General features: G+C 38.5%; 1 protein-coding gene and 2 pseudogenes across 1 annotated transcript in view; 1 reads left to right on the top strand and 2 right to left on the bottom strand.

Annotated features, from left to right (window-relative positions):
* The window catches only part of DCHS2 (dachsous cadherin-related 2), a 241,967-nt gene that overhangs the window by 104,904 nt on the left and 110,329 nt on the right, over nt 1-26,734 (top strand). Inside the window, exons 2-3 of the mRNA XM_070504944.1 lie at nt 10,520-10,711; nt 24,784-25,015. Coding sequence (XP_070361045.1) covers nt 10,520-10,711; nt 24,784-25,015 — 424 coding nt within the window. The remainder of the gene's footprint in view (nt 1-10,519; nt 10,712-24,783; nt 25,016-26,734) is intronic.
* Nucleotides 4,829-10,483, bottom strand: LOC106821794 (peptidyl-prolyl cis-trans isomerase A pseudogene; annotated as a pseudogene).
* Nucleotides 15,431-21,513, bottom strand: LOC139044908 (kelch domain-containing protein 4 pseudogene; annotated as a pseudogene).

Raw genomic sequence — 26,734 nt, 5'->3', positions numbered from 1 at the left:
GAGCTAACTGCTGCCAATCCTCCTCTTTTTGCTGAGGAAGGCTGGCCCTGAGCTAACATCCATGCCCATCTCCCTCTACTTTATATGTGGGACGCCTAGCACAGCATGGCTTGCCAAGTGGTGTCATGTCAGCATCCGGGATCCGACTGGTGAACCCCGGGCCACCGAAGCAGAACGTGTGCACTTAACTGCTGCGCCACTGGGCCGGCCCCTAGCGTTTAGTATTTTTGATGCTCAGCTTCTTTTCCATAATATTATTTACATGAAACTATCTTTATTTGTGAAAATTTGGACAAAAAGTTGAATGGAATGAGAACATAAAAATCACTTATTCCTCAGGGTGCTTTACTCAACATTTGACTTATTTCCATTTATTTATTTAATTTCAGCTTTTTTGAGGTAGAGTTGACATATAAAATTATAAGATATTTAAAGTGTACATCGTGGCCATTTGATATACATTTGATGACATTGTGAAAGGATTCTCCCTTCTAGTTAACACATCCATCACCTCACATACATATCTTTTTTTGATGAAAACATTTAGTTCTAGTCTCTTAGCAAATTTCAGTTATACAATTCAGTGTTGTCAACTATAGTCGTCATGTTTTACATTGGGTCCTAAGACTTTATTCACGCTACAACTGAAAGTTTGTACTCTTTTACCAACCTCTCCCTATTTCTCCCGCCCCTCAGCCCCTGGCAGACACTATTCTCCTCTCTGTTTCTATGAGTTTGACTTCTTTTAGATTTTACATATAAGTGATAGCATGAAGTATTTGTCTTTGTCTGACTTACCTCATTTAGCATAATGCCTTCAAGGTTCATCCATGTTGTCATAAATGACAGCTGGATTTCCTTCTTTCTCATGGCCGAATAATATTCCATTGTGTGTGTGTGTGTACCGATATATATATATATAGAGAGAGAGAGATAGATATAGATATAGATGTATAACACATCTCATTTACCTATTCATCCATTGATGGACGCTTAGGTTGTTTCCATATCTTGCCTATTGTAAATAATGCTGCAATGAACGTGGAAGTACAGATATCTCTTCGATGTCCTGTTTTCGTTTCCTTGGATATATACCTAGAAGTGGGATTGCTGGATCATATGGTAGTTCTATACTTTCTAGATTTATATATAGTTCTATATTTTCTTCCATTCTACAAGTTGCATTTTAATTTCATTGATGGTTTCTTCTGCTGTGCAGAAGCTTTTTAGTTTTATGCATTCTCACTTGTTTAGTTTTCCTTTTGTTGCCTTTGCTTTTGGTGTCAAATCCAAAAAATCCTTGTCAAGACCGATGTCAAGGAGCTGACCCCTTATGTTTTCTTCTAGGAGTTTTATGGTCTTATAGCAAAGTCTTTAATCCTTAATTTTGGGTTAATTTTTGTGTATGGTGTAAGACAGTGGTCCTGTTTCATTCTTTTGCATGTGGCTGTCCAGTTTTCCCAGCTCCATTTATTGAAGAGATGGTCCTTTCCTTGTTGTATTTTCTTGGCTCCTTGTCATAAATTCATTGACCGTATATGTGTAGGTTTATTTCTAGAGTCTTTACTCTGTTCCATTGATCTATATGCTTGTTTTTATACCAATACAATATGGTTTTTGTTACTATAGCTTTGTAGTACAGTTTGAAATCAAGGAGAGTGATTCCTTCAGCTTTGTACTTCTTTCTCAAGATTTCTTTGGCTATTCTGGGTCATTGTGGCTCCATACAAATTTTAGGATTGTTTGTTCTATTTCTGTGAAAGATGCCCTTGGAATTTTGGAAGAGATTGCTTTCAATCTGTAGATTGCTTTGGGAAGTATAGATATTTTAATAATATTAGTTCTTCCAATCCACGAGCATGGAATATCCTTCCATTTATTTGTGTCTTCTGCAATTTCTTTCATGAATGTCTCGTTTTCAGTGTACAGGTCTTTTACTTCCTTGGTTAAATTTATTCCTAAGTATTTTATTCCTTTTGATGCAATTGTAAATGAGATTGTTTTCTTAATCTCTCTCTGATAGCTCGTTATTAGTGTATAGAAACACAACAGATTTTTGTATATTGATTTTGTATCCTGCAACTTTACTGAATTCATTTATTAATTCTAACAGTTTTTTGATAGAGTTTTGCGTGTTTTCTCTATATCATATCATGTCAGCTGCAAATAATGACAGTTTTACTTCTTTCTTTCCAATTTGGATGCCTTTTATTTCTTTTTCTTGCCTAGTTGCTCTGGCTAGGACTTCCAATACTATGCTGAATAAAAGGGGTGAGAGTGATCATCCTTGTCTTGCTCCTGATCTTAGAAGAAAAGCTTTCAGCTTTTCAGCATTGAGAATGATGTTAACTGTGGGTTTGTCATATATGGCCTTTATTACGTTGAAGTATGTTCCCTCTTTACCCACTTTGTTGCTAGTTTTTATCATAAGTGGATGTTGAATTTTGTCAAATGCTTTTTCTGCATCTGTTGAGATGATCATATGATTTTTATCCTTCGTTTTGTTAATGTGGTGTATCATGTTTACTGATTTGCAGATGGTAACCACTGCTGTATCCCTGGAATAAATCCCACTTGATCATGGTATATGATCCTTTTAATATATTGTTGAATTTGGTTTGCTAATATTTTGTTGAGGATTTTTGCATTTGTGTTCATCTGTAATTTTCTTTTCTTGTGGTGTCCTTGTCTGGTTTTGGTTATTAGGATAATGCTGGCCTTGTAAAATGAGTTTGGAAGTCTTCCCTTCTCTGGCTTATTTTCTTTTAGTTTTTATTTCTATATGTTGGGTATTTTTTTGCATAAATGAAATGTTTTATATACAATTTTTTTAGTTGCCTTATTTTCTTTTTTCTTTACTAAATATATGTCTTTACACAGTTTTCATGGCTATATTGAATTCTATTGTATGGATGAATTGTAATTTATTTAACAACTCTTATTGTTGGACATTTGGGTTCTAGAATAAATAATGCTACATTATATGTCTTTCATACAAATGGCAGTCTACATATATTCCTAGAAATATACTAATTGGGTCAAAGGAGATGAATATTTTCAAGTTTGGGAGAATGTTTACCATGTATATATATAAAAACAATTATTTTCCAAAGAGGCTTTAAAAATGAGTGCATATTTATTTCATCCTTGCCACCAATTAATATTTTATTTTAATGGTTACCAGTTTTCTATTATTTTAATAATTGCCAATTTGCTATTGATTTAACAGTTGCCAATTATTTTAAAGGTTGCCAATATTTGAAAAATATTATTTTCTTTTTTATCTTTTTTTTTGAATTGCCAAGTGATTTATTTTGGCTGGAAGAGATTTGCCCTGGACTAACATCTATTGCCCATCTTCCTTTTTTTTTCCCCTCCCCAAAGCCCCAGTACATAGTTGTATATTCTAGTTCTAAGTCCTTCTGATTCCTCTATGTGAGCCGCTGCCACAGCATGGCTACTGACAGATGAGTGGTGTGGTTCTATGCCTAGGAACCGAACTCAGCCCCCAGAAGCAGAGTGACTGAACTTTAACCACTAGGCCATCAGGCTGTCTCTGAATACCTTAAGTGTATTTATTCTTCTGTGAATTGTTTGTTCATGTCCTTTGCCTGTTATTTATATTGGGAAGTCAGTATTATTTTTATTTTTAAAGACCTACTTCCATATTAAGGATTTTAACCTTTTTAAAATATATATTCAGGGCAGATATCATACCTAATTTGCCTTTAAATCTTTTCGTGTATGGTATTTTTGACATAATGAGTTTTAAATGGTTGTGTAGTCATTGTATTGAATTTATGCTTTGTGATTTTTGTCCATCTGTTTTAGTTTTGTAATTCCTTTTTGCTTTGAAATTTCTTTCCAATATAAGAATCCGCCAAATATTCACCTATATATTCTTTGTGTTTTAAATGATTTCATTATTTACATTTAACATATCTGCATAGAATTTATTTTGGTGTGAGGTTAATATCAAACTTTATTTTTCCCCATGTACTTTGCTGATTTTCCTGGCAACTTATGTGGATAAACCCACAATCCTCGGTTGTTTATGATGTTTCCTTTGTAATATACAAAAAATTTAGGTTTACCAAGATGTGTTTCAGGTCTTGCTTTTGCAGTTCTACTGATCTACCTGACAGTTCCTTTTTGAGATCACACTGTCTTGATTGTGTCCTTTGTAATGCCTCATAGGAAAAGTTATACCTTCACCCTCACCCATTGATCTCCTTTTGCAAAATTTCCCTTGGCTGATTTTTGGGGAGGGTGGGGCAATATGTAGTAGGGTTAGTGGTTTCTTAATCCCATCCTTCAATTAAGGTTATAAAAACGTGTTATCAGAACAGTAAATTTTTTTTATAACTTGAGAATATATATTCAGTTTATTCATCTAATAGCTCTAGCAACTTCTCTGAAAATACATTTTAGAAGGTGAAAATAAAACACAGTTCTGTTTCCATGTACCTTAAGATAGTTTTTTTTTTCTTTTTCCAGTTTTAGCATTTTGGATTTTATTCTATGATGATATAGGTTGTTTAATAGAGTGTGTTTTAGAAATAAAAAATTATTCCTCAATGAATGTGTGATTGGTGTTATGAAATATTTTGTTCTTTTGTTGTTTTTGTTTAGTTTTTATTTCATAATCATAAACTTGACTCTGCAATCCAGCAAGACTTGGAGGAGGATCAAAAAAATATGGAACCCAAAGAAGTAGAGGGAGAGTGCAAAGATTATCGGATATTGCAAACAGACAGGGATAAGGGGTGCTCTCCTGAGCTACAAAAGGAATGATCTGATGGCTAAGATGAAATGCAAGTCAAATTTATTAGAGTTGTCCACAGGGGAAAATGGTGATCTTCTTTCTGGTCTTGCTGTTCCTAGACCCAAAGCGTTCCATGGCTTCCACAATATTCATTCTCTCTTCACCTCGCCAAAGACCACATGCTTGCCATCCAGTCACTCAGTCTTGGCAGTACAGATGAAAAACTGAGAACCGTTTGTGTTGCCCAGCATTTTCCATGGATAAGATGCCAGGACCCTTATGCTTCAGGATGAAATTCTTGTCATCAAATTTCTCCCTTAGATGTACTTGCTGCCAGTGCCGTTATGGCATGTGAAGTCACCACTTTGGCATATAAACCCCAGAATAATTCTTTGAAAGCAGGAACCCTTAAAGCCAAATCCCTTCTCTCCAGTACTTGGAGCACAAAAGTTTTATGCTGTCTTTGGGAATTTGCCTGGAAACAGCTCTAAGGAGATGTGGCCCAAGGGCTTGCTGGTGACAGCAATGTCAAAGAACACGGGGTCGTTGACCAGGGCTGGGCAGTGTGGTGCCACTCCAGTGGTGTCTGCAAAGCTATCTTGTTCTTGTATTTACGTGTTTTTTTTTTAAAGGTCAAAATAGAACATTCATGAAAGCTACTTCTAAAACATGCTGGTATTTTATGCACAGTATTAGATTCACTCATTCATGCAAGAAATATTTATAGCGTCTTTACTGAGTCAAGCACTAGTGTTGTGGGTGCTGGAGATGTAGCAGGGAGCAAGGTAAGTGTAACACTTGCTCTGGAGATTACATTCCAGTGGGGAAGGCACAGAATACAGGGCTCATTTGGATAATCCAGGATAAGCTCCTTTCAAAGTCCTTAACTGCATCTTTTACAATATAGGGTAATATTCGCTTTTTTTTTTTTAAATCATTTAATGTAATGTCCACAGGTTCCAGGGGTTAGGATATGGACAAGTCTTCTCAGAGGTCTCCATTCAGCCCACTACATGCAATGAGAGTGGATTGAAAAGAGAAGTGGTCCTGAGACTGAGCTCTGTGGAGCTATAGTGTTCAGAGACCAGGAGAACTCAGAGCTAGTAAAGGAAACTGAAGGGAGTCAGTGAGGTATAGAAGGAGAAGGAGAGTCAGAGTGTGGTGTCCGATGATGGAAGTGTTTCAATAAGAGGGAGTTGATTAATGGTGTGAAAAGCTGCTGAATGGTGTGGAAAATAAGGACCGAGCCATGATTATCAGACTTGGTAAGAAACAGCTCATTGGTGAACTTGCCAAAATTGAGTTCAGAGAGTGGCATGCTTGCAGCTGCTGTGGTTCCCAATGCTGAATCCAACTTTCACTAGAATATTTATAATCCTGTTTTAGCTGTAGGATCAGTGGCTGGCCAAGAACTTCAAATGTAAAAAGTTATCTAATGATTTCTTTCTTTTCTTCCTTCTATTTGAAGTTCTATGTGTGAATGTGTTGTGTCAATAACTTTGTTTCTTCATACTGTTATATGCTCACGGTAGAAACTTTGCAAAATTATAATAAGAAAAATATTAAACTTAGTTATTTAATTTTGAATTTCATCTAAAGTGCAGCCATTTTTCTCTAGGACTTCTTTGTTTGATTGCTCTTTTTTTTTTTGATTGGTCTGTGAGCCTTTTCTACAAATGTCACTGAATTAAATGCTGTGATTGCCCAGGAGTAGGTAAAGGACAACGTTGCTAACAATATGTTACCCTATGACTTTGGGTTGACTTTTCGGTTTTTGGGTACTGATGTGAATGACTTGGCAGGGGACCTCCAATAAAGCTGCCCAATTCATGAAGAAGAGACCTCCCCAAATGGCCAGGGTAGGGAGGGATGGGGAGTTATGCTGGCTAGGGGAATGGAAATAGATGTATTCAACCTGTAGAATATGTAAACATGCTCTTAAGGGCCCGTGTTCTCAGTATGTTTCTTGTCTCCATGACCCATTCATTTGGAGGAATCCTTACCCAGATGTTAAAGTGAAGGAAGTGGTAAAAATTCTTTAAATTTCAGGAAGCTAATAATGGAATCAGGGAGATATTAATATCATTAATATTTTGCATTTTTATACTATCTCCATTAAATTTGTGGAAGATCAGGCTAAGGGAGAACAGTTCTGAATTGGAATAAGTTTAAAGTAAAAATCGTCAAATTCGTCTCAGTCTAAAACAGGTAGATTGAGGTTGAGATGAGGAACAAAGGGATGGCATTGGAAGTACCGTAATGTGGTTCTTGGAGTGGGTTCAGGGATAAAACCCTCCCAGGACTTCCTCCAGATTCCTGATTTATCACAGTAAGATTGTGATGGTAGACTCCCACCAGATGCTTCTCTGATTCTTTGGTTTAAGCAGCAATCTCTGAAGAAAGGGCTCACTGAGCTTATTTACTAATCAGGATTTCCTCTTGAAGAGTTGACAAAGCCATTCCCATTTTCTGTTATTTAAATCGCTTAAATTTTATGTGTAAGTGGATGGATATTGCAAAATATAGGCCTCATCAAGATGGCAAATTAATTATAGGCATTCAAGACCAAATATTGGTAGGTGGACTGTGTTTTTGCAGAATACTAGGTCATTATTTTTAGGGAGTTGAATAAAAACAGGGAGGAATACATTCTTATTTTATGATTCTGAAGTTCAGAATCTGCACTGCTAACATAAATTGTGATCACTCCTCTTCTCCCATTTTTGACTCCTGTTTTTCTTTGCCAAAAGTCCAGATGAGAAAAAAGTCTTGAAAGTAGAAATAAGGAAATTTGTTTTATATAAGCCAAATTACTTGTTAATATGTACTATTAAAGACTGAGAATGAGCTTTAGAATTTAAAGTTCATTGCATTTATCTTCCAATCAAGCCAAAGTTATTGAGAATACCATATGGTTTTAGAAGGTATATTTGGTGTCTTTGGGAACTTGAGGCTACTAAATCGTTAACAGCTGCCAGAATGGAGTAGACCAAATGTACTTGGAATTTAGTTCTTTGTAGTGGGGAAGTTTGTGGATTTCCTGTTTCAACCCATCTGATGAGAAGAATAACTCACAAACATGTTAGCTGGTTGCACGGGATGAGTAGTTTTGCCAGAGAATATGAGATAGATGAGAATGAAGATAAATTGGAAAGACTGTGTCATCCATTGGAAAAAATTAAAGACAGTTAAAGAGGGATATAATATTGCCAATATCAAGTTTCATCAGGTGCAGGGGTACTCAACCGGGGCACCATCAACATTTTGGGCCAGAAAATTCTTTGTGGTGGGATCTGTCCTGTGCATTGTAGATGGTTAGCAGTCTCTCTGGCTTCAACCCACTAGATGCTGGTAGAAACCTTCTTCCCAGTTGTGACAATCAAAATTATCAAAATTATCTCCAGACATTACCAAATGTCCTCGTGGGGGCAAACTTGCTCCTGACTGAGAACCATTGGACAAGACTACAGAAATAGACCCCAAAGTCATGTTCTAGTTATATGTTCAAGATAGAATAGGATGAAGGGGTAGGCTTGTTGAGGGCTTTGATTGTTGAACATGTTATTGAGATGGGGTTTGATTTGGAAAGCATAGTAATTAAGCTATAGTTCCTGCATGTATATTGTACTGATGAAAAGTAGATCAGTTTTTTTCAACCTAGAGTTAAATGAGTACAGTAGGAATATAATAATGTAGGTGATTGATTGTCTTCTAGTTTGCCCCCTTCCAAAAAGCTTTTACAGAAATATACAGCACTGCCAAATCTAAATTTGTGATAGGATCTCACTGGGGAGCCTTCTCTGGGTATGACTTCTCACTTGCTTAAATTTCTCTACATAATAGAGGCTACTTGGCGACCTACATAATCTTATATGCTTGTCTTCATATAGAGACTATGCAGCACTTGTGGCAGAGGCTGTTTGTATTCACCAAATGTCTTTGGGATCCCCTACGTTACCCGGGCTCCCTTTGAGTTAGGTTGGGGCCATGTAGCTAATTCTTTCCAGTGAAATGTAAGCTAAACTTAAAAACCACAGAGTGTCTCTTCCACTCTCTCTTCCTCTATCATGATGACTTTGAGGATCTCACCAATATGTGTCCTATGAACCAAAGAAATAGCTCTTTTATTTTATTTTCTCTGTTCTCTATTCTCCTTTTCTGGGATGTCTATTAGTTGGATGTTGGACTCAGAATTGATATGCTTGATTCTCTTTTATATCTAATTGTCATCACTTTATCTATTTTTGTACTTTTTGGAACCCAGTTGGAATTTGACCAGGAATAGAAGGTTCAGCTAAGGCTCAGGAGCACAGACATTACTGCCAGTTGCAATTTCTTCAGATTAATGATCTTTGGTGAGGACGTCACATGTGTATGAAATAAACAGTTGCTTGGAATGGTATTACACATGGTCCAGCAAGTTCTGCACTGGAGGAAGGTCAGGAGATTTTGGGGGTATTTTTTCAGTAAATAAAGGATGAAATGACAAGGGGTAAGACTTGGGAGGCAGGATAGCATGGTCATTAACAGTATGTCCTATGCTGTCCAACTGCCTGGATTTTAATCCCAGTTATGACACTTATCAGCTATGTGGTCTTTGGCAAGTTATATCAGCATTCTGAGGCTATTTTTCTGATCTGTAAAATGGAGTATAAGTTCCTTATAGGTCATAAGTATGTAACACATAACATATATTAGCCTGTTCTATAGCATATAGTTCTTTTTCCCTTTTTGTTTGTTTTTTTGGTCGATCTTCCCTTAAAGCACCTCTTTTATTGTAAATGTTATGTAGATGTTTGCTGTTACTGTTAATTGGGTTGCAAATCAAAAGAACTGTACTGAGCCTATGAGCTCAAAAAATTTTTGAGTTCTGTATAGTCTGTTGTATTTCTTTACTGTATACTCCCACAGCTAATATAAGTAAGTTAAGTGCTTTCATAATTCCGGTTGCTTCCTCTTTTCTACCAGTCACAGGTCCGCTGCCAACATAAATGGTACTTATGGTCAAAGAGAAAGGTGTTCTCTCCTCTGGGCAGTTGCAGCTCCATGTCACTATGGCTGTTTTGGCAAGCAGAGCATGGGCTGGATTTCATCCCCATGTGCCTGCTGGGCGAGGTGCCTCTGTGCAGTATTCAGTCTGCACAACTGTGCAGGGCCCTGATGGGGGCATTACTCCTGGAAGGAAACTGGCTTGAAAAACTCAAATCTCATATCCCAGGGTTAATTCTGTCAGTTGAATTGGATTACTAGTAATCATGCCAGCTTCTCTCTCTGTAGAGAAATCAGAGGCAGGGTGTTGGGCCCGTCACTTGCAGGGCTTCAATATGAGAGAGAATCCACAGATACAGTGTCAAGCTGTTAGCATATGGATGTTTTTACACCCTGGAGATTGGATGAGATAGCTTAGGTATAGTGAGAGGAATAAGAATACAAGAGGATGGAGGGCTGAGTCCCAAGGAACTTACACTTGCAGAGATCACATGAAAGTACAGGAGTGGGCAAAGGAGACTGAAAAGGAGAACTCACAAAGGGAGGAGGAAAGTGAGGGCGAGTGCTGTAGAAGGTGAGAGAGGAGAGAGATAGAACCAGAGCCTACACTTTGTGACTTGCTGTGGGGATTACTTGGTTGTGCAGGTCATGATAGTAATTCATGACCAACGGAAAAGTTAATGCTAGCGTTTCTTTATCCTCACTGGTCAACCGCCTGTCTCGTAGCATTTCTGTATCCTCACTGGTCAACCTCCTGTCTCGTAGGTAAAAGCTTCTGACGCAGATGCAGGACTCTATGGCTTTGTTGAGTATTCTCTTTATGATGGATTCCAAAGCTATGAAGCACCTCAAGCGTTCCAGATCGACCCACGTGATGGGCAAATCTGTGTTTCTCAAGATATTGACAGGGAAAGGGATCCAGCCACCTATGATCTCTTGGTGAAAGCTAAGGATGGGGTAAGTCTATGCATGAAATTTCAAACACACTTTGATAAAAGTGAACCACTCTGTACACAACAGGGAGTACCAATGATTATGAACAATTGGCCAATCTTGTTTCATAAATCACTACCTCTTTCCTTTGCAGGAGTATTTTGAAGCAAATACCAGACATTATATCATTTCATCCATAAATAGTTCAATAATATAGCTAACAGATAGTGACTTTTTAAAACATGATCATAATACATTAACAACAATTCTTTGATAATATCTAATATCCATTGCATTTAAAATTTTCTGGATTATCTAAAAAATGTCTTTTAATAGTTGGCTTCTTTGAATCAAGATCCAAATAAATCCAAAACTTGATGATTGCCATATTCTTTTAGTTTCAGTTGGTAACAGTCAGCCCTTGTACCTCCTTACCTCTTTTCCTATGGTATTTACTTTTGGAAGAAATCAAGTCATTTGTTCTGTAAATTTTCCACATTTCAAATGTGGCTAATTACATCCTCGGGATTCATTTAATGTTTTCTTTTATCATATTTCCTATAAACTGACATTTAGAGCCAGACACCTGATTAGTTTGGGCTTTGTTTAGCTGGTGCTGAATGCTTCTTATTGCATCAGCAGACACATACCATTATTTCATTAAGGGTTGCAATAAGGTGATTTCTGGATTCTGTTATTGCTTTTACATTTACTATCTGTAATTTCTTCAACTAAGAAGAATGTTCTCTCATCAACCATTTGATTACCCTGAAATATAATTCATGTAGGAAAAGCAGAATAATGCTTGATTATTCTCTTTGTTTTATCAGTTTTTCGAATAATGAGTTAGTGCCTTGACCATCTCTAAAGATTACTGATGATTTTTTCCTGGTTAAATCATAAATTCCTGAGTTTTCATATTTGATGTGTTTTGTATGTTGCTCAGCTTACCCTTTCTGATGTTCATTTTGACCCATCTTAGATCAGCGGAGTCACCTTCAGTTTGGCTCCTGTATCTTCTTTTTTTTGTAAATTTTTAAATTGGAATATAAAATGCATATAGAAAAGTGAACAAATCAGGAGTGTACAGCTCAATGGATTTTAAAGAAATTGACATATGCATAGATGTAGGTGAAGAAATATTACCAGCACCCCGGAAGTCCCTCTTTGGCCTCCTCCTGTAACTATGCTTCTCACTCTTTAAGGATAATCATTATTGTCTTCTAACACCAAATGTTATTTGCCTGTTTTTAAACTTTCAGTAAATGGATTCATGCAGTATATGTTTTTGTTTAGTTTCTTTTGCCAAACATTATTTGTGAGACTCATTCATGCTTTGCGTGTAGCAATAGTTCATTCATTTATTGGTTTATATCATCCTTTTATGGGAATTCACAATATTTTTAAATTTATTCTATAACATTAAGTATCCATTTTAGGTTCTACAAATAGTGATTTTATTAACATTCTTATACATGTAACTTGGTGAACAAATATAAGCATTTCTGTTAAGTATACATTTAGGAGTGGAATTTCCAGATCATAAGAAAGCCAAACAACTTTTCAAAATGGTTGTAGCAATTATACCCCCAGTAACAGAGTATGAGAATTTAATTTGTTTCACATCCTTCTCAATATTTGGTATTTAATGTCTTTTTAATTATAGCAATTCTGGTACCTGTGTAGTGGTATATCACATTGGGGTTTTACTTTGCGTTTCCTTGATGACTAATGAACTGAGCACTTTTTCATGTTTATTGGCTATTTGTATAACCTGTTTTGTGAAGTGTTTATTCAGTTCTTTACCCATTTTCTATTGTATTGTTGGCTTTTTTTCCATATTGATTTGTATGAATGTTTTATATTTTTGGCATGCAAATTGTTTGTTGGGTATATTTATTGCATATGTCTTCTTCCTTTCTGTGGCTTGCCTTTTCACTCCCTTAACGGTGTCTTTTGAGGAACGGAAGTTCTTAATTCTAATAAAGCTCAGGTTATCAATTTGTTTCCCTTTACAACTTGTACTTTTTCTATCCTTTTAAGTCATATTTGCTTACCTTAGGGACATAAAGTTCTTCTTGTATGTTTCCAAAAAATCTTTATTGTTTTACCCTTTACGCTTATTTTTCAATCTAGCTGGAGGAAGATTGATTTTTTTCTGACATGGATATTCGGTTGACCCAGCACAATTTACTGAAGTAATCATTCTTTCCTTTTGGCACTGGAGTGTCACCTTTGTTATAGACCATGTGACTGTATATGTGTATGTGTGTCTATTTTTGACCTATTTCTCTACCTTCTTCTTGGCACCCTACTCTCTTAATTATTTCAGCTTTATAACAGGTCATGATATCATATATTCTTTGAGCTTTGTCCTTCGTTTTCAAGATCGGCTTGGCTATTCTCAACCATTCACATTTCCAAGTACATTTTGGAAACAACTTGTCCAATTTCCATCATGTTGCAGCAAAGATAACCTACTGTCTACACTGATCTGTACTGTGTTTTTTCTACTTAGTCTATTTTGGAGACTTTCTTTGTTTTTTCTTTGTTTCTATTTTTGTTTTATCTGCTTACTAGTCTTTTGTGTGGGTGCTGCTAGCACCTCTCCGGTCTAATCTTTCTCTTTTGAAGTAATGGGAGGATCTGCCTACTTAAGACATGAGTTTCTTAGGAAAAAAAAAAGAGGTCTAAATATATTTATTACAAGCAAACATGTAGAAACTAACATAAAAATGAAGCTGTTTATATTTAATACAACTACCATGATCTATTTGGTTAGATTTTTGTCAATCACCGACTATGTGATTTTAGAAATCTTTGCTTCTATGTAAGAAAAGATGTAGGAAACAAAAGTAGAAGTAAACAGAGTTGAGGTTAATTCAAGTCTGTGTGATTATTTAAAGCTCAATATATGAATATGCAAATATTAATCCAAGGTTTCGGAAATATATTCTAAATAGGTTGTGAGACAATCATAAAAGGCCATCCTAGAATTGAATAACCAGTTAAATCCAGTTCTGCAGTAGTTGAACATCTGTTTCTAATTAGTTGGTTTCAGATGATCTTGTAAAAGTTTATGTAGAAATTATCTTAATAGAAATAAGATCATTTAATGCCGGAAATTTTTTATCCCCGAAAAGTAGTGCACTAATTAGGAGCATTGGCAGTGGAATAAAAGAAATCAACCCAGATATTTAATTTAAACCTTCTTGCTTCTTTCTGTTTCCATGTTGAACCTTTTCTAGAGACTTACTCTGTGAAGAACGTTTTCTTTTTCTCTCAGCTTACCAGTCTCTATTGCAATATACAAGTGCGTCTTCAACCACACCATCCCTCCATAAAGCTCTTTCAGGTGGAACAAAGGGATGCCTTTTTTTTTTTCCAACTAAAAGATATTCAATTTTAAAGATAACTAAGAAAATGTTTACAGATTGTGGGTAGCTTTTACTAGTTTTTAGAAATCGAAGAACAGACAATCTCCAGATTGATGATTGCTATGGTTTGACTATTTTTGTCCCCTTCAAATTCATTTGTCCAAGGTGATGGTATTAGAAGATGGGACTTTTGGGAGGTGATTAGGTCATGAGGGTGGAGCCCTCATAAATGGAATTAGTAAAAAAGGCCCCACAGAGTGCCTTAACCTCTTCCACCATCCGAGGACACAGCAAGAGGTTGGCAGTCTCCGGGCCTTCACCAGAACCTGGCCATGCTGGCACCCTCACCTTGGACTTCTAGCCTCCAGAACTGTGAAAAATAAATTTCTATTGTTTATAAGTCACCTAGTCTATGGTATTTTATTACAGCAGCTTGAATGGACTAAGACAATGTATATGTGAAACATAACATTCTTCTGTAAAAATTTCTTGTTTTGTAGAAGGAAAACTGTCCACAAAGCATGACATATTCCAGTTTTGTTAGAACAGAAACATCCTTCCTGCGGGTACTTTATATTTAAGGTCTCACCCTCCTGTTCAGGTGATCTCATCCTAAACCCAGCCCTGGCACGGACAGGAGCTGTTCTGCACCCTGCCTGGTTTAATATAGGTTTTATTATTATTTAAGTATGGGTAAGGAGATGACTGCCATTGACAAAACAGTTTGTTAGACTCACAGATTCCAAGATGAAGGGCATGCCACACCAAACGAGTAGGTAGTGGGGAGATGGTGTGTGCACAATGGGAAGCACTGGATTGGTCAGGAGGCAGAGAGAGAGGGAAAACTGTGGACGAGGGTCTTTATTGTGGTTAATACAGGAAGGAATAGGAGAGGCAGAATGAGCAGGCTTAAGATTGTCTTGTTTGAATAATTTCAGCGAGCTCTGGGACATAAAGGCTGTCTCTAGTTACCTGGTACGTGGCCGTGGGCTGATTGGGGCTGGTGAATAGTGGCCCAGAGTGTGAAAGCCCAGTAAAGGAGGTGGTTGGGCTGTGGGCTCTGGATGGGTTAGTTTGCATTTGAAAAGCACACTCACCTGACCCTGGGTAGCTCCTCCAGGATCAGCAGGCCCCAGATGTCAAAGTGTCAGAATATAGAAAATACAAGACATGGCTAATACACTGACCTGGTGCAGAGTTCCCTTGAAGAGGAAGGCAAAGGGCTCACAGAACTCCTGGTATATTCAAGGCTATACAGAAGAAAATCTTTGCGGCTACCATGTTTCACTCCGGTTTATTGGCAATAACACCCAGTGATACTGAGGGAATTCACTACTCCGTTTAACTTTTGTTCCAGTGCGGCATCTTAAATCATCACAGTAAATTTTGTCAAGGCATGGGCTGCTTTCAGCACTTTCTTCTCCTTTGCCTCAGGTCCCACGTGATCCTGTGCAAGCTCAGTCCTGGGCAGATAGTCCACGTACTCGTCAGGTGCCACCAACAAGTGCTTTTCATCTTCTTCTTCCTCCCCACTTTCCTCTCTGGTGTCATCACCCTCCTTATATTCATCTCCTCCTTCTGCCTCATCTTTGTCCTCTTCCAAATTTAACTTCTAGATGCTCTTGAGTTTTTGGGTTCATCTCTACTAAAGTCTTCCGTCTTGTGAAGATCAAATCTATACAAGCACTGAGGGTGAACTGGCAGTCACCTGCTGCAAGCATGCCACCGTAAACATAGAGCAGCCCGTGCTTATGGCCAGCATGGCGTTGGAGCGAGGACCCAGCTCTATCAGAGGGCCACTGGCTTCATCAGAACCACCTTCCTCCTTCCTGCCACCTGGGGCAGAGAGCACTTGTTCAGAGGTGACCATGGTCCCATCCTCTCTGACCCATGCTTTGACTACCTCCGGGGACTCCAGCTTGCCAGCTTCTCCACATTTCTGCTTGTCATCTCTTTGAGACTCCACTTTTTTTTTTTTTTTTCACTTTGCCTACATTTTCTCTTCCCTGACTTAGGTCCCTTAAAATGCCCAGCAAATCAGCAGTTCTTGGTGGTGTCATAGAAATACAGGTCATTAAAGAAGTCGCTCTCCAGCCTCTCTTCCTCTTTCTCACCACAGACATCGCTGAAAAGCAATGTCTGCTGATTCAGGGCCACAGCCATCAAAATCCAAGATCTTGGAGTGAGCGATATTCCCCAAGAGGTAATCTGAGTCCACACCCATTTGCCTTTTTTCCCTTCCTTAGACTTTAGTCGGAACATATCTGAATGCAGGGTGTATGTTTCTACCTTAGTTGACTGGTTCTAGTAGCCTTCTTAGATGATGATGCTCCACTGGGACATTTGGCAGCTCAATTTGGGTGTCCCCTCATGGGGACAGCTTGTTCCCTGTGAATGTGTCCAAGTTAGAGGCATACACATCATTGTAATAGATATAATCCCTTATACTCTCAGGGAAACTGCCAAAAAGAACTAGCTGTGCCTTCCAGGCTACCATCCAAAGCCACCTTGACCTAAAGGACCCCTTGTTGATTTGACTTGCTTCCAGGTCTTGGTTGCCAAATGCTGAACCCAAAGATCCTATAGTGAATAGGATCAACTCATCTTTCTCAGGATGAGCAGAGAACAACACATTCAACATTGGTGAAGGTGGGGAACATGGTGTTTCTACAATCCGAGTCTTTTTAGCAACTAGTTTTAGCAACTAGAAATGTGTTATCAGAGCTTCCTCTTGCCCATTGCACAGCATTGATAATGACTTAGTGGGCTGTCCCCTAAAAACAGTCCAGCTTGGATCTGAAGAATAAATGAACCCAGACAGGATATTTTAGGTTCAAAATGTTGGATTCTAGGCCATCATGAATTTTTCTGAAGCAGTGAACTGCACCTGGACAGAAGACCTTTAGCTTTACATAATTACCTTGGCAATCTATGGTGTTTCCTCTGATCCTTTCTCTTTTTAATACATGTCCTGAAAGCTCTTTGGAAGAAAATTGCTGAGAACCCATTTTCTGGTGATTACTGAGACATTTTATCTGTCAGTAGAAAAATTTTTCTTATAAAATATCTAGATGTTCTGGGCTTCTTTGCCACTGCTCTATTTATCCTTGTTATGACTGTCAATATTTTTTTAACTCAATCACTTCTATTCTAGTGGTATTACTTCTGAAATAATCGATTTTTGCTGCTACTGCTGCTGCTATTTATCTCATACATAGAAGCCGTGAGCATGCTATAAAATTACATAATGGAAACAAATAATTGGATTACTTGGAAATCAAGTGGTTTTTCACAATAAAGCTGTATAATTGAATTATACCATGCTCATATCTAATTCCTTGTTTCTTTTTACAATTCATTTTCACCAAATGACTCTCTTTTTGGTATACGTTTATTGACATTCTCTCTCTGTTTTTTGTAATATCTTGAATTCTGTAGCTGGAATATGTGTCTGAGATAAAGCTATTTCAACTCTATCTCATCACTCCAGGCTTCAGGGAGAGGGTTGTGTCAGACTAGCAATATAGAAAGTAAATTGACTTAGCCCTTCGCCATTGTATATATTCATGATAAAAGTTGGCTACTGAAGTTTGCTACACAGTTTGTGTGTAGTGCAGATAGATCTCTAGAAGCACATCTACTGAGTAAAAGGGCACGCTCATTCTTTTTCCCCCCAGTTTTATTGGGCTTTAATTGATAAATGAAAATTATATTTATCTAAGGTGTACAATGTGATGTTTTGATATACGTATACATTGTGAGACTATTACCACCATCAAGCTAATTAACATATACATCACCTCACGTAGTGAGTGGTGAGAACACTTAAGAGATACTGTCAGCAAATTTCAAGTGTACAATACTGTAATATTAACTATAATCACCATGCTGTACTTTAGATCTCCAGCACTTAGCCTGCATAATTGAAATTTAGGGCACATTTATTTTAATTTTCATAGGTTATGTTCTCTCACTTTCCAATACTCAAGTGCTTATTCCTATCTATATTTCATTGATCACTACCCCCTCACCCCAGTTTCAGGAATAAGCCATTGCTCAGTTGCCCATATTTTCTAGTTAAATTATCTGAACCATATCTCAAACTGATTGCCTACCATTCTTTAATAAACTACCAGGATTATTGCCTACATGTCTTAAATACCACCTTATCTCATTCTTATCTCTAGAAGTTTAAGCCTCCCAGCCATCCGTTATTATTCATATTCTCATCCCATCCTGCTCTATTCGTCCTTGAATTTGAATCAACCTACTACCCACCCTCACTGCCCTCCCAAACTCTTCTACCCTGCCCTCTGGAATTCATGGTCCATCATTTAGCCAACTCCCCTATAAACTCAGCCTGGTCTCTGACTGCTCCTTTATTTTCTTGCCCTGATTATAACAGCTGCCCCTGAGGATACCAATTCTTCTCTGGTCCTCTCACAGAGAAGCTCATATTCTAGTCCTCACAAACTGGGAGGGATATGTTGAGGTGGGTGCCCTCCTCTTGCCCATCTCAGCCTCCAAACAATTTCTACTCCTTTCTCCATCGAAAACCAGTTCGCATTTGAAGCTGATATTGTCAGACCATTACCATGGACACTTTTTTGTTGCTCTCATGTTCTAAACTTTCTTCTCACTTAGGATCTTTACACCTTACTCAGTCTTGCTCCCCACCACTATTCCCCTCTTGGGGACTTCAATATCCATTTATTGAATCACCTAACACCCTGAGCCTCTCAGTTCCTTAACTTTCTCATTTCCAAGGATCATCACCGGTAAGTACACAACCTCTGAAGTATTGATTTCAAGCATGCTATATTCTGATAAGCGTTCTTATCTTTCTGTCCCACTTACTGTAGTACTTCCATTCCAGCTGATGATTCTTCTCCCGTGTTAAGATTTCTAGTTTATTGACCCATCATTAAAGTCATTCAGTTGTAGATTCCTCCTAGTTCCCTCAGGCCACAGAACCCTCCAGGTAAAACCCCAGTCCTATCTAAGTCCCATTCTGCCTTTTTTGCGCTTATTTAAGCAGCTGAATGTGCCTGGAGAAGAATAACATGCCCGCTTGAAAGAGAAGTCCTTACCTTCCTACCTGCTGTCAGCTCACATTCTTTGCCTTCTTTCCTGTTATCATATTAGAGATCTCACATGTTTGCAGCAAAAGCAAATATCTCTACTGTTCAGGGTCCCATCCAGCTTCTTAAGGATAGCACTTCTATTGCTATTTTCTCTTTTTCCTGAGTCACTAATTTCACAAATTCTATTGAATGTCTCCCATAAGCATACAAGGCATAACAATAGTTGCTATCTTAAAAAGAAAACCCAAAACCTTTTTTATTTCACGTACTTTTTAGAAAATCATTTTATTCCTCTTCTTTCACAACAAGTCTACTGAAAATAATTGTTTCTATTTCCTCACTTTTCATTCTTTCTTTGATTTGTTTTTTCTATCCCACCTCCCTAATAAAACTGCTCCTACGAACATGCTTTCTGTTATGCCACATCCTGGGATTCTTTTCTTTATTTTCATTTTATCAACTTCTCAATGAACTTGCAATTATTCTTTGAATACTGCTTCTCTTGGCTTTGGTGACACCACAGCTTACTGTTTTTTTTTCCAGGACCCTCATTTTGCTTCACCTTTGCTCAGTGAATCATGAACTATAGAATTTGTTGTCAAAGGAAACCATAGCCCACGAGAGCTAGGAGACGTGAAGGATAGATGTTAATATTCTACTATTTAGGAGCCCCAGAAGGTGAGAACAGAGAGAATGGAGAGCAGACAATGGCCAAAGTAGAAATAACAGCAGAAATTTCTCCGTATCTGCTGATTGCCCTAGATAGCCCTCCTGCCTCCAATATCGTATGCTTTCAAGCTTGGTGCTCTCCCAAACTACTCCCAACTTTCATAACACGTCTTGAAAGGATTGGGATCCAGGTAGATTGGTTAAAAGTCTCTTAGCATAATTTTAAAAATTAAATGATTAAAATTATATCACAACAAACCATAACTTGTTGGTGGAAAGAGAAAAGATAAGGACAAAGTTAAATATTCATGCATGGAATTTATGGAGAGTATTAGTTACTTATTGCTGTGAAACAAATTATTCCCAAACTTAGCAGCTTAAAATAATAAACATTTTTTATCTCATGCACTTTCTAAGGGCCAGGAACCTGGAAGCACCTTAGCTGGGTGGTTCTGGCTTAGAGTGTCTCAATGATTGCATTATCAGGACAGTCTCAAGGAGCTGGACAAAAGTTTAGTCACAGTTGATTGAGAGGAGGGCACTCTGAGGGAATGGAGAAAATGAGTTCAGATTAACATTCTCCTCCTTGTGTTCTGTGGGACACTTCTCTCCCAAGGTGCTTCTTCCACACAGGGTTCTGTGGTCAAATAAGAGTGAGGAACACCTCAGAACACACTCCTCTAGAAATGTGCAGAGGAAAGGCTCTGGGAGAAGTCCTGAGGCAAAGGACCCTTTTGACTTGGTTAATTTGGCCTTTGCCTAACTTTTTGACTAAGGAACATCTTTATTGATTTATTTTTAAGACGCATCTCTTAATTAGCACCTCGCGTATCTCTTTCTGACACCTAAATATGATCATGGCTCATCATTAATGAGAGCAATGGTGTCCCATATGGGGATTTAGGAAGAAAACAGAACTTTGAATTTTTTCCTTTTAAACTTCATTCTTGTGCTGTTTTTAATATAAATAATATAGTAACCAAAGTAAATGTATATATAATTTATTAATAATAAAAATATATGTATTGAGAGTATACATACCGCATTTTTTTCTGATGGAGTCCACTGGTATGCAGAATAAAGTGTATCCTCCTTAACATTTAAATCAAGTTCCAGGAATCTATCAAGGCTCTTCTCTCAATCCTGCCTACTTTCTCCCTTGACACGCCCACTCTAGTGTGCTTACCCTGCCTACAACATGGCTGGGAAATTTTTCTAATGCCATTACACGTTCTAGGAAATTATTTTCATCTGAAATATCTGTTTGTCAAATTGTATTTTGTTTAATTTTTAGGCGTTTATTTGAGCAAAAATCAGTTTGAATCCAGCAGTGCCAAACTGGAAGTAATTAGGAGTGCTCCACCAACAGAAGCTAGGGGAAAGATTCTTATAGGGAAGATGCAGAAGCAAAGCAAGGAAATTGATTGGCTACAGCTTAAGAATCAGATTCTAGTCGTGTTCATCACCTTTGAAGTTTTGTTATATACCTAAAAGTTGGACTGCATCCTGAATTCTACTTACTTCAGATATCTGACTATGACTCTTCAAACCATCATTTCCAGTTTACTCCCACTCTTCTGATTTGGAATCACTAAGAACAAAGACTGCCCTTGAACCTCGTTGGAAGGGACCATACCAGGGCCTCCTCACTATCCAGACAGCAGCCAAACTTCCGGGTCTTGAATGTTGGGTCCATATCTCCCAATTAAAAAGGGCTCCTCCAGACTTTTGGAACTGCACACCAGCTGGAGCCCTAAAATCCTATCTGTTTTTGAGGACCCATCTCAAGGATCCCTTCAGTATTGAGGTTCCCTCTATTCAGCGTTCATAGCTGTGTCTGCATGTGAGTAATGAAGATCATCCACAATCCTTTACCTGTAATTCTGAAACTCCAAGGCTCTCAAGACGGAATGTTTTGAAAACTCATTTGCGGAGGAACCTGACCTGAACTGACATGAGGCCATTCATGTTATTTTTATCCCTCTAAATGTATCTATTCATATATTGTGCTGCAAAAGATGAAGTGCTTGATTATGAAGTGCCACTCCAGACCTGGTTAGGTATATGCACTATATTATGTTTCTAAAACTTGAAAAATTCCCAGACAGATCTTCTGGCCTTGAGTATTTAGGATAAGGAGCCCGTAAATTCTGTTAATTGATGGCAATTAGCTGTTACAAATGCTTTCATGCATATTACATCCTCCTTCCAATAACAGGCCTGCAAGGCGAGCAGGTAGCCCTGCTTTACAGAAGAGGCAGCTTGGACCCAGTGACTATCTGACTTTCTCAGTGTTATGGTCTCAGATGCAGGCAGGGCCAGACATTAGGCCAAGATCTTTAAGCTCCGGATTGTTCCACAGTGCCACAAGCCCAGTTGTTGTCTGTTTCATGGATTCTAAGTCCCTTGTAAACAGGGACCTTGTCTTCTTTCTCCCTTCGAAGACTGAGTCCATGGTTGGCCTTGTCCCTAGCACAGTGTTTAAACAAGTCTTTCATGAAAGGTAGAATTTCATACCATGGCAAGACTGTAAAAAGTCCAATTTAAGATGAATCTCTGGTACAGTTGCAGATCTGCAATTTACAGCCTTGTTTACCGTGGACAAGTCACTTAGCTTCTCTGCGCTTTGGTTTTCTTATCTATAAAAGTGGGGGAAACCATAAAAATCTAAAAGAAGATTATAACAATTGAAGGCAAAAATATACGTAAAGCACCTAGCACACATTCACAAATGGTGATTCAGCAGGTAAAAATTGAATTTATAAAAAAGACTGAGATCTATAATACTTTTCCTGCAAAAAGATCCATTGTTGTGTGACAATAAATTTTTCAGTTTGTCCCTCTAATATTTTGGTTGTTTTTGGTAGCATCGCCTATTTAGGATCTTCATGGACAGCCTAGGAATTAACATCTTTGTTCCTAAAGACCTTAAGGTGGAGCAATAAGGATGGATGAGTAAGGAGCGATAATTGATGGATCATTTCTTCACGGCTTTCCCACATTTTTTTTGGAAGATTAGCCCTGAGCTAACATCTGCCGCCAATCCTCCACTTTTTGCTGAGGAAGGCTGGCCCTGAGCTAACATCTGTGCCCATCTTCCTCTACTTTATATGCGAGACACCTGCCACAACATGGCTTGATGAGTGTTGTGTAGGTCCGCGCCCGGATCTGGGCTGGCAAACCCCGGGCTACGGAAGTGGAGCCTGCGAACTGAACCGCTGTGCCACTGCCAGGCACCTTTCCCACTTTTTCTTCTCCGTCCCTCCTAAAACCTAAGTCACTTCTTGAACTCAAGGAAAAACATATAAGGAAGGGGAAAGGTCAGTGGAAAACAAAGTCGGGAAGCAAGACACTTTGGAGAAGCTGCAGAGTCTGTGTCAGATGGTACGCAATGTTTTCCATCTGCTTCTAATCAGTCTGCAGTCCCCTCTATTCCACCTCACCTGGGGACCTATGAGTTATTTATTTAGGTTTGCCGAAGATACAGCAACAATCTGCATTTTAGGCACACAGACCGGGTGGAACTTCCATTGTTTTTATTACCATCATAATCAGCCCTCATTTCCCCTGTTCTAATTGGCAGCCTGCATGGCCCTGGCACTTTATTCGGTTTAGAACATGGAAAATCACGCCATTTATTTATAAAGACATATTTCCCAATTCCTTTTTAATCTTCGGTGTCTGGGGTATGTGGGACCTCAGTGCTCGAGAGCCATTTCTGGATTCCTGGTACACTTCAGCCCAGACAACACTGCTTCTCGCCCTCCCTCAGCCCGGCTGGTGCGGGCTCCCTGTCCGCACAGCAGCCATGGCCTCCCTTTGTCTTGGGCCAAACCTTCTTCTTCAGTCTTTCCTTTTCCTCTTTGCTCAGGGCCTTCCCACCACAGGGGGAAAAAGAAAGAAAATTAGAGAGAGAGAACAGGGAAGATAAGTGAGTGAGAAAACCCAGGCTGTTGTGACTTACCAAGGATTTCTGTCTATGATGAAAGTACCAAAATGTACCAGACAGACGTGGAAAGTGGTGCTTTAAAGCAGGAACACATGTTTTGGCTTAGAAGAGTAAAAATTACAGAGGGCTATTTTCTTCTATTGTTCCGTCTCCCTTTCTCCTTGTTTTTAGATGGAGGCAAAGCGAAATAAACAGTATGGAATCCACTTCTCACTACTTTATGCATTATATTACGTTTCTAAAACTTGGAAAATTCAGAATTCCAGAACAAATCTGGCCCTAAGTATTTAGGATAATACCTCCACTGTCACTGTCCACTCCAGACTTGATGCTAAGAGCCTCCTGACTCCCAAGCTGGCTGCTCTGCAGGCTGTTGTGAATTCAGCAGCCAGAGTGACCATTAAAATCTAAGGCAAATCAAGCCACTCCTCTGCTCAAAACCATCCAATGGGTCAGATCCATGGTCCTTTTAGAGGCCCGCAGAGCTTGCCCCTGCCTCTCTGACACCACCTCACCACCTTCTTTGCTGTTCCCTGAGAGGCCTGGGACACACACTGCTCTCCTGCCTCAGGGCCTTTGCACCTGCCCTTTCCTCTATCTGTTATGCTTTTCCTCCGGAGAACTGAAGTGTAGTTCCTTTGTATAGGTCAGTCTTTACTCAAAGGCACTTTCTTAGGAAGGCTTTCACCAATGAGCTTTTAAAAATAATATCTCCCATGAATACTCCCTTACCTCTTAGTAGTTAAAAATTATCCTAGGAGTAAAAGTGGTATTTTTTCTCTTTGGCCATCAAGACAACTTTCCTTGAATATCTTTGGCCTCTACTATGAAATTATTGCCTCACAGGAGCTTTAAGTATTATTACACGTGAACTCATATCTCAAAGTTAAAAGTAAAATGAATATATATATATATATTTTGCTGTTTCAAAAGTCTATTCTAGGATCTTTGTCAATTATTCTGCCTCCCAGTGTTCAGGAGAGATCCATTTGTACTCATTTCTCATTCATTCAACAGGGTGGGCTAAGCGCCCAAGCTTTTGTCCGGGTGGAACTGGAGGACGTGAATGATAACGAACCTGTGTTTAACCCATCAACCTACGTGACCAGCATTAGTGGCCAGACCCAGCCGGGCACCGAGATCATCAACGTTCTTGCCACTGACAGGGATTCTGGGATATATGGAACGGTGGCTTACGAGCTCATTCCTGGAGACCTGTCACCCCTTTTTACTATCGACTCCACCACAGGTATGTGATCTTGGAACAGTTTTGCTCTGAAATAAACAGCTTCTGCATAACAGCCAAAAAATTAGCAAAAGTGATTTTTCATTAGCAGGGGTGTTGCAAGACTCACTTCGCCTTCCAGAAGGCAGCGAGGTGCATTGAAAAGAGCCAGGGCGTGGTGGTTAGGCTAGACCTGGGTCTGAGTCCCAGCTTTGCCTCCTACTCGCTTATGATCTTCATCGGCTTCAGTCTCCTTACCTTAAAAGCAGTACCAGTAATCTCTATGCTGCAAAGTTTTTGTGAAGATTAAAGGCAGTAAATTATGAGAAACAGCTGGCCAGTAGTATTTATTTTGCATATGTCCCCCCATTTGTTTGTTCGTGCCATCTAAGGGTGACTTGCATCATTTCAATGTACATACAAATAGATCATATTAGTGCAAAGAGCATTGTGCAGACATCCAAAGAAGATCACTTTCTTGTACTAGGTCTGGCATTCTCGTAATCTCTTTGGGTCTTAGTTTCCTTGTTTGAAAATGATACCTAGAGCTCTTTTTAGTTCTCTAATACGGTAATTGCGTATCTGCCAAAGAAGTCCCGTGAGCAAACCGAGTCTTTTAGAAATAAGCAATATTTAAGAGGTTAACCACCCCCTTCCTATTGGTTTCTTGCTGACAAAATAATGTTTGAAATATCTGGTTACAGGAATATATAAAATTTCAGGTATATAAAACTACACTATAGTACTTTGGAGATATTAGAGATATTCTGGTCCAAAAGTGAGGCTGCAAAAAAAGAAAAAAATTTTTTTCCCTTTACATTTCTTTTTGTTTTAAAAATATTTTAAAAATTTTATTTTATTTTACTGTTAGGAATACTTGACATGAGATCTGCCCTCTTAACAAAATTTTAAGTGTTCAATACTTTATTGTTGACTATGGGTACAGTAGTAGATGTCCAGACCTTATTCATTTTGTTTAACTTTCTGTCTATTGGTTAGTGACTCCCTGTTTCTTCCTCCCCATCAGCTCCTGGCAACCACCATTCCACTCCGTAATTTTATGACTTTTATTATTTTAGATACCTCATATAAGTGGGATAATGCAGTATTTGTCCTTCTGTTACTGGCTTATTTCACTTAACATAGTGCCCTACAGTTTCCTCCATGTTGTTGCATATTGCAGAATTTCCCTCTTTTATGAGGCTGAAGAATATTCCATTATATGTATATACCACATTTTCCTTACCCGTTCATTTGTTGATAGACATTTAGGTTGTTTCCACAACTTGGCTATTGTGAATAGTGCTGCAGTGAACGTGGGAGCGCAGATGTCTATTCAAGGTTACATTTCTTCTTAAAGCACCTGATCAGAGCACGAGTAGAATATGATTCTACTGTGATGGCGATGATAATGTCAGGTGCTATGCTAGCATTTCCATACATTGTCTTATTAGATCTTTACAAGACCCTTTGCAAGGGCCACATTGATTAGCAACAAACAGTAACTTACACAGGAAATCTAATCTGCCAAGTTAGTTTCCCTTCTCACCCAGTCCCGTGAGGGAGAGAGTCTCTGCTACTTGCCTGGAAAGGGTACTTCATCTGGAGTTGTTACTGGCTGGGGGACTAGATGTTTATAATGACAGTCTTTATAAGGCAAAACTTTCCTTGCTTACAATAATCCACTGACTTGGCCCCATTAACATTTAAAAGATCAGAAGAAAATACGTTTTTAGGAAATGA

Source organism: Equus asinus, chromosome 3 (assembly GCF_041296235.1).
Source record: "Equus asinus isolate D_3611 breed Donkey chromosome 3, EquAss-T2T_v2, whole genome shotgun sequence".
Lineage (NCBI taxonomy): Eukaryota > Metazoa > Chordata > Mammalia > Perissodactyla > Equidae > Equus > Equus asinus.
This window is presented reverse-complemented; position numbering and strand designations above follow the sequence as displayed.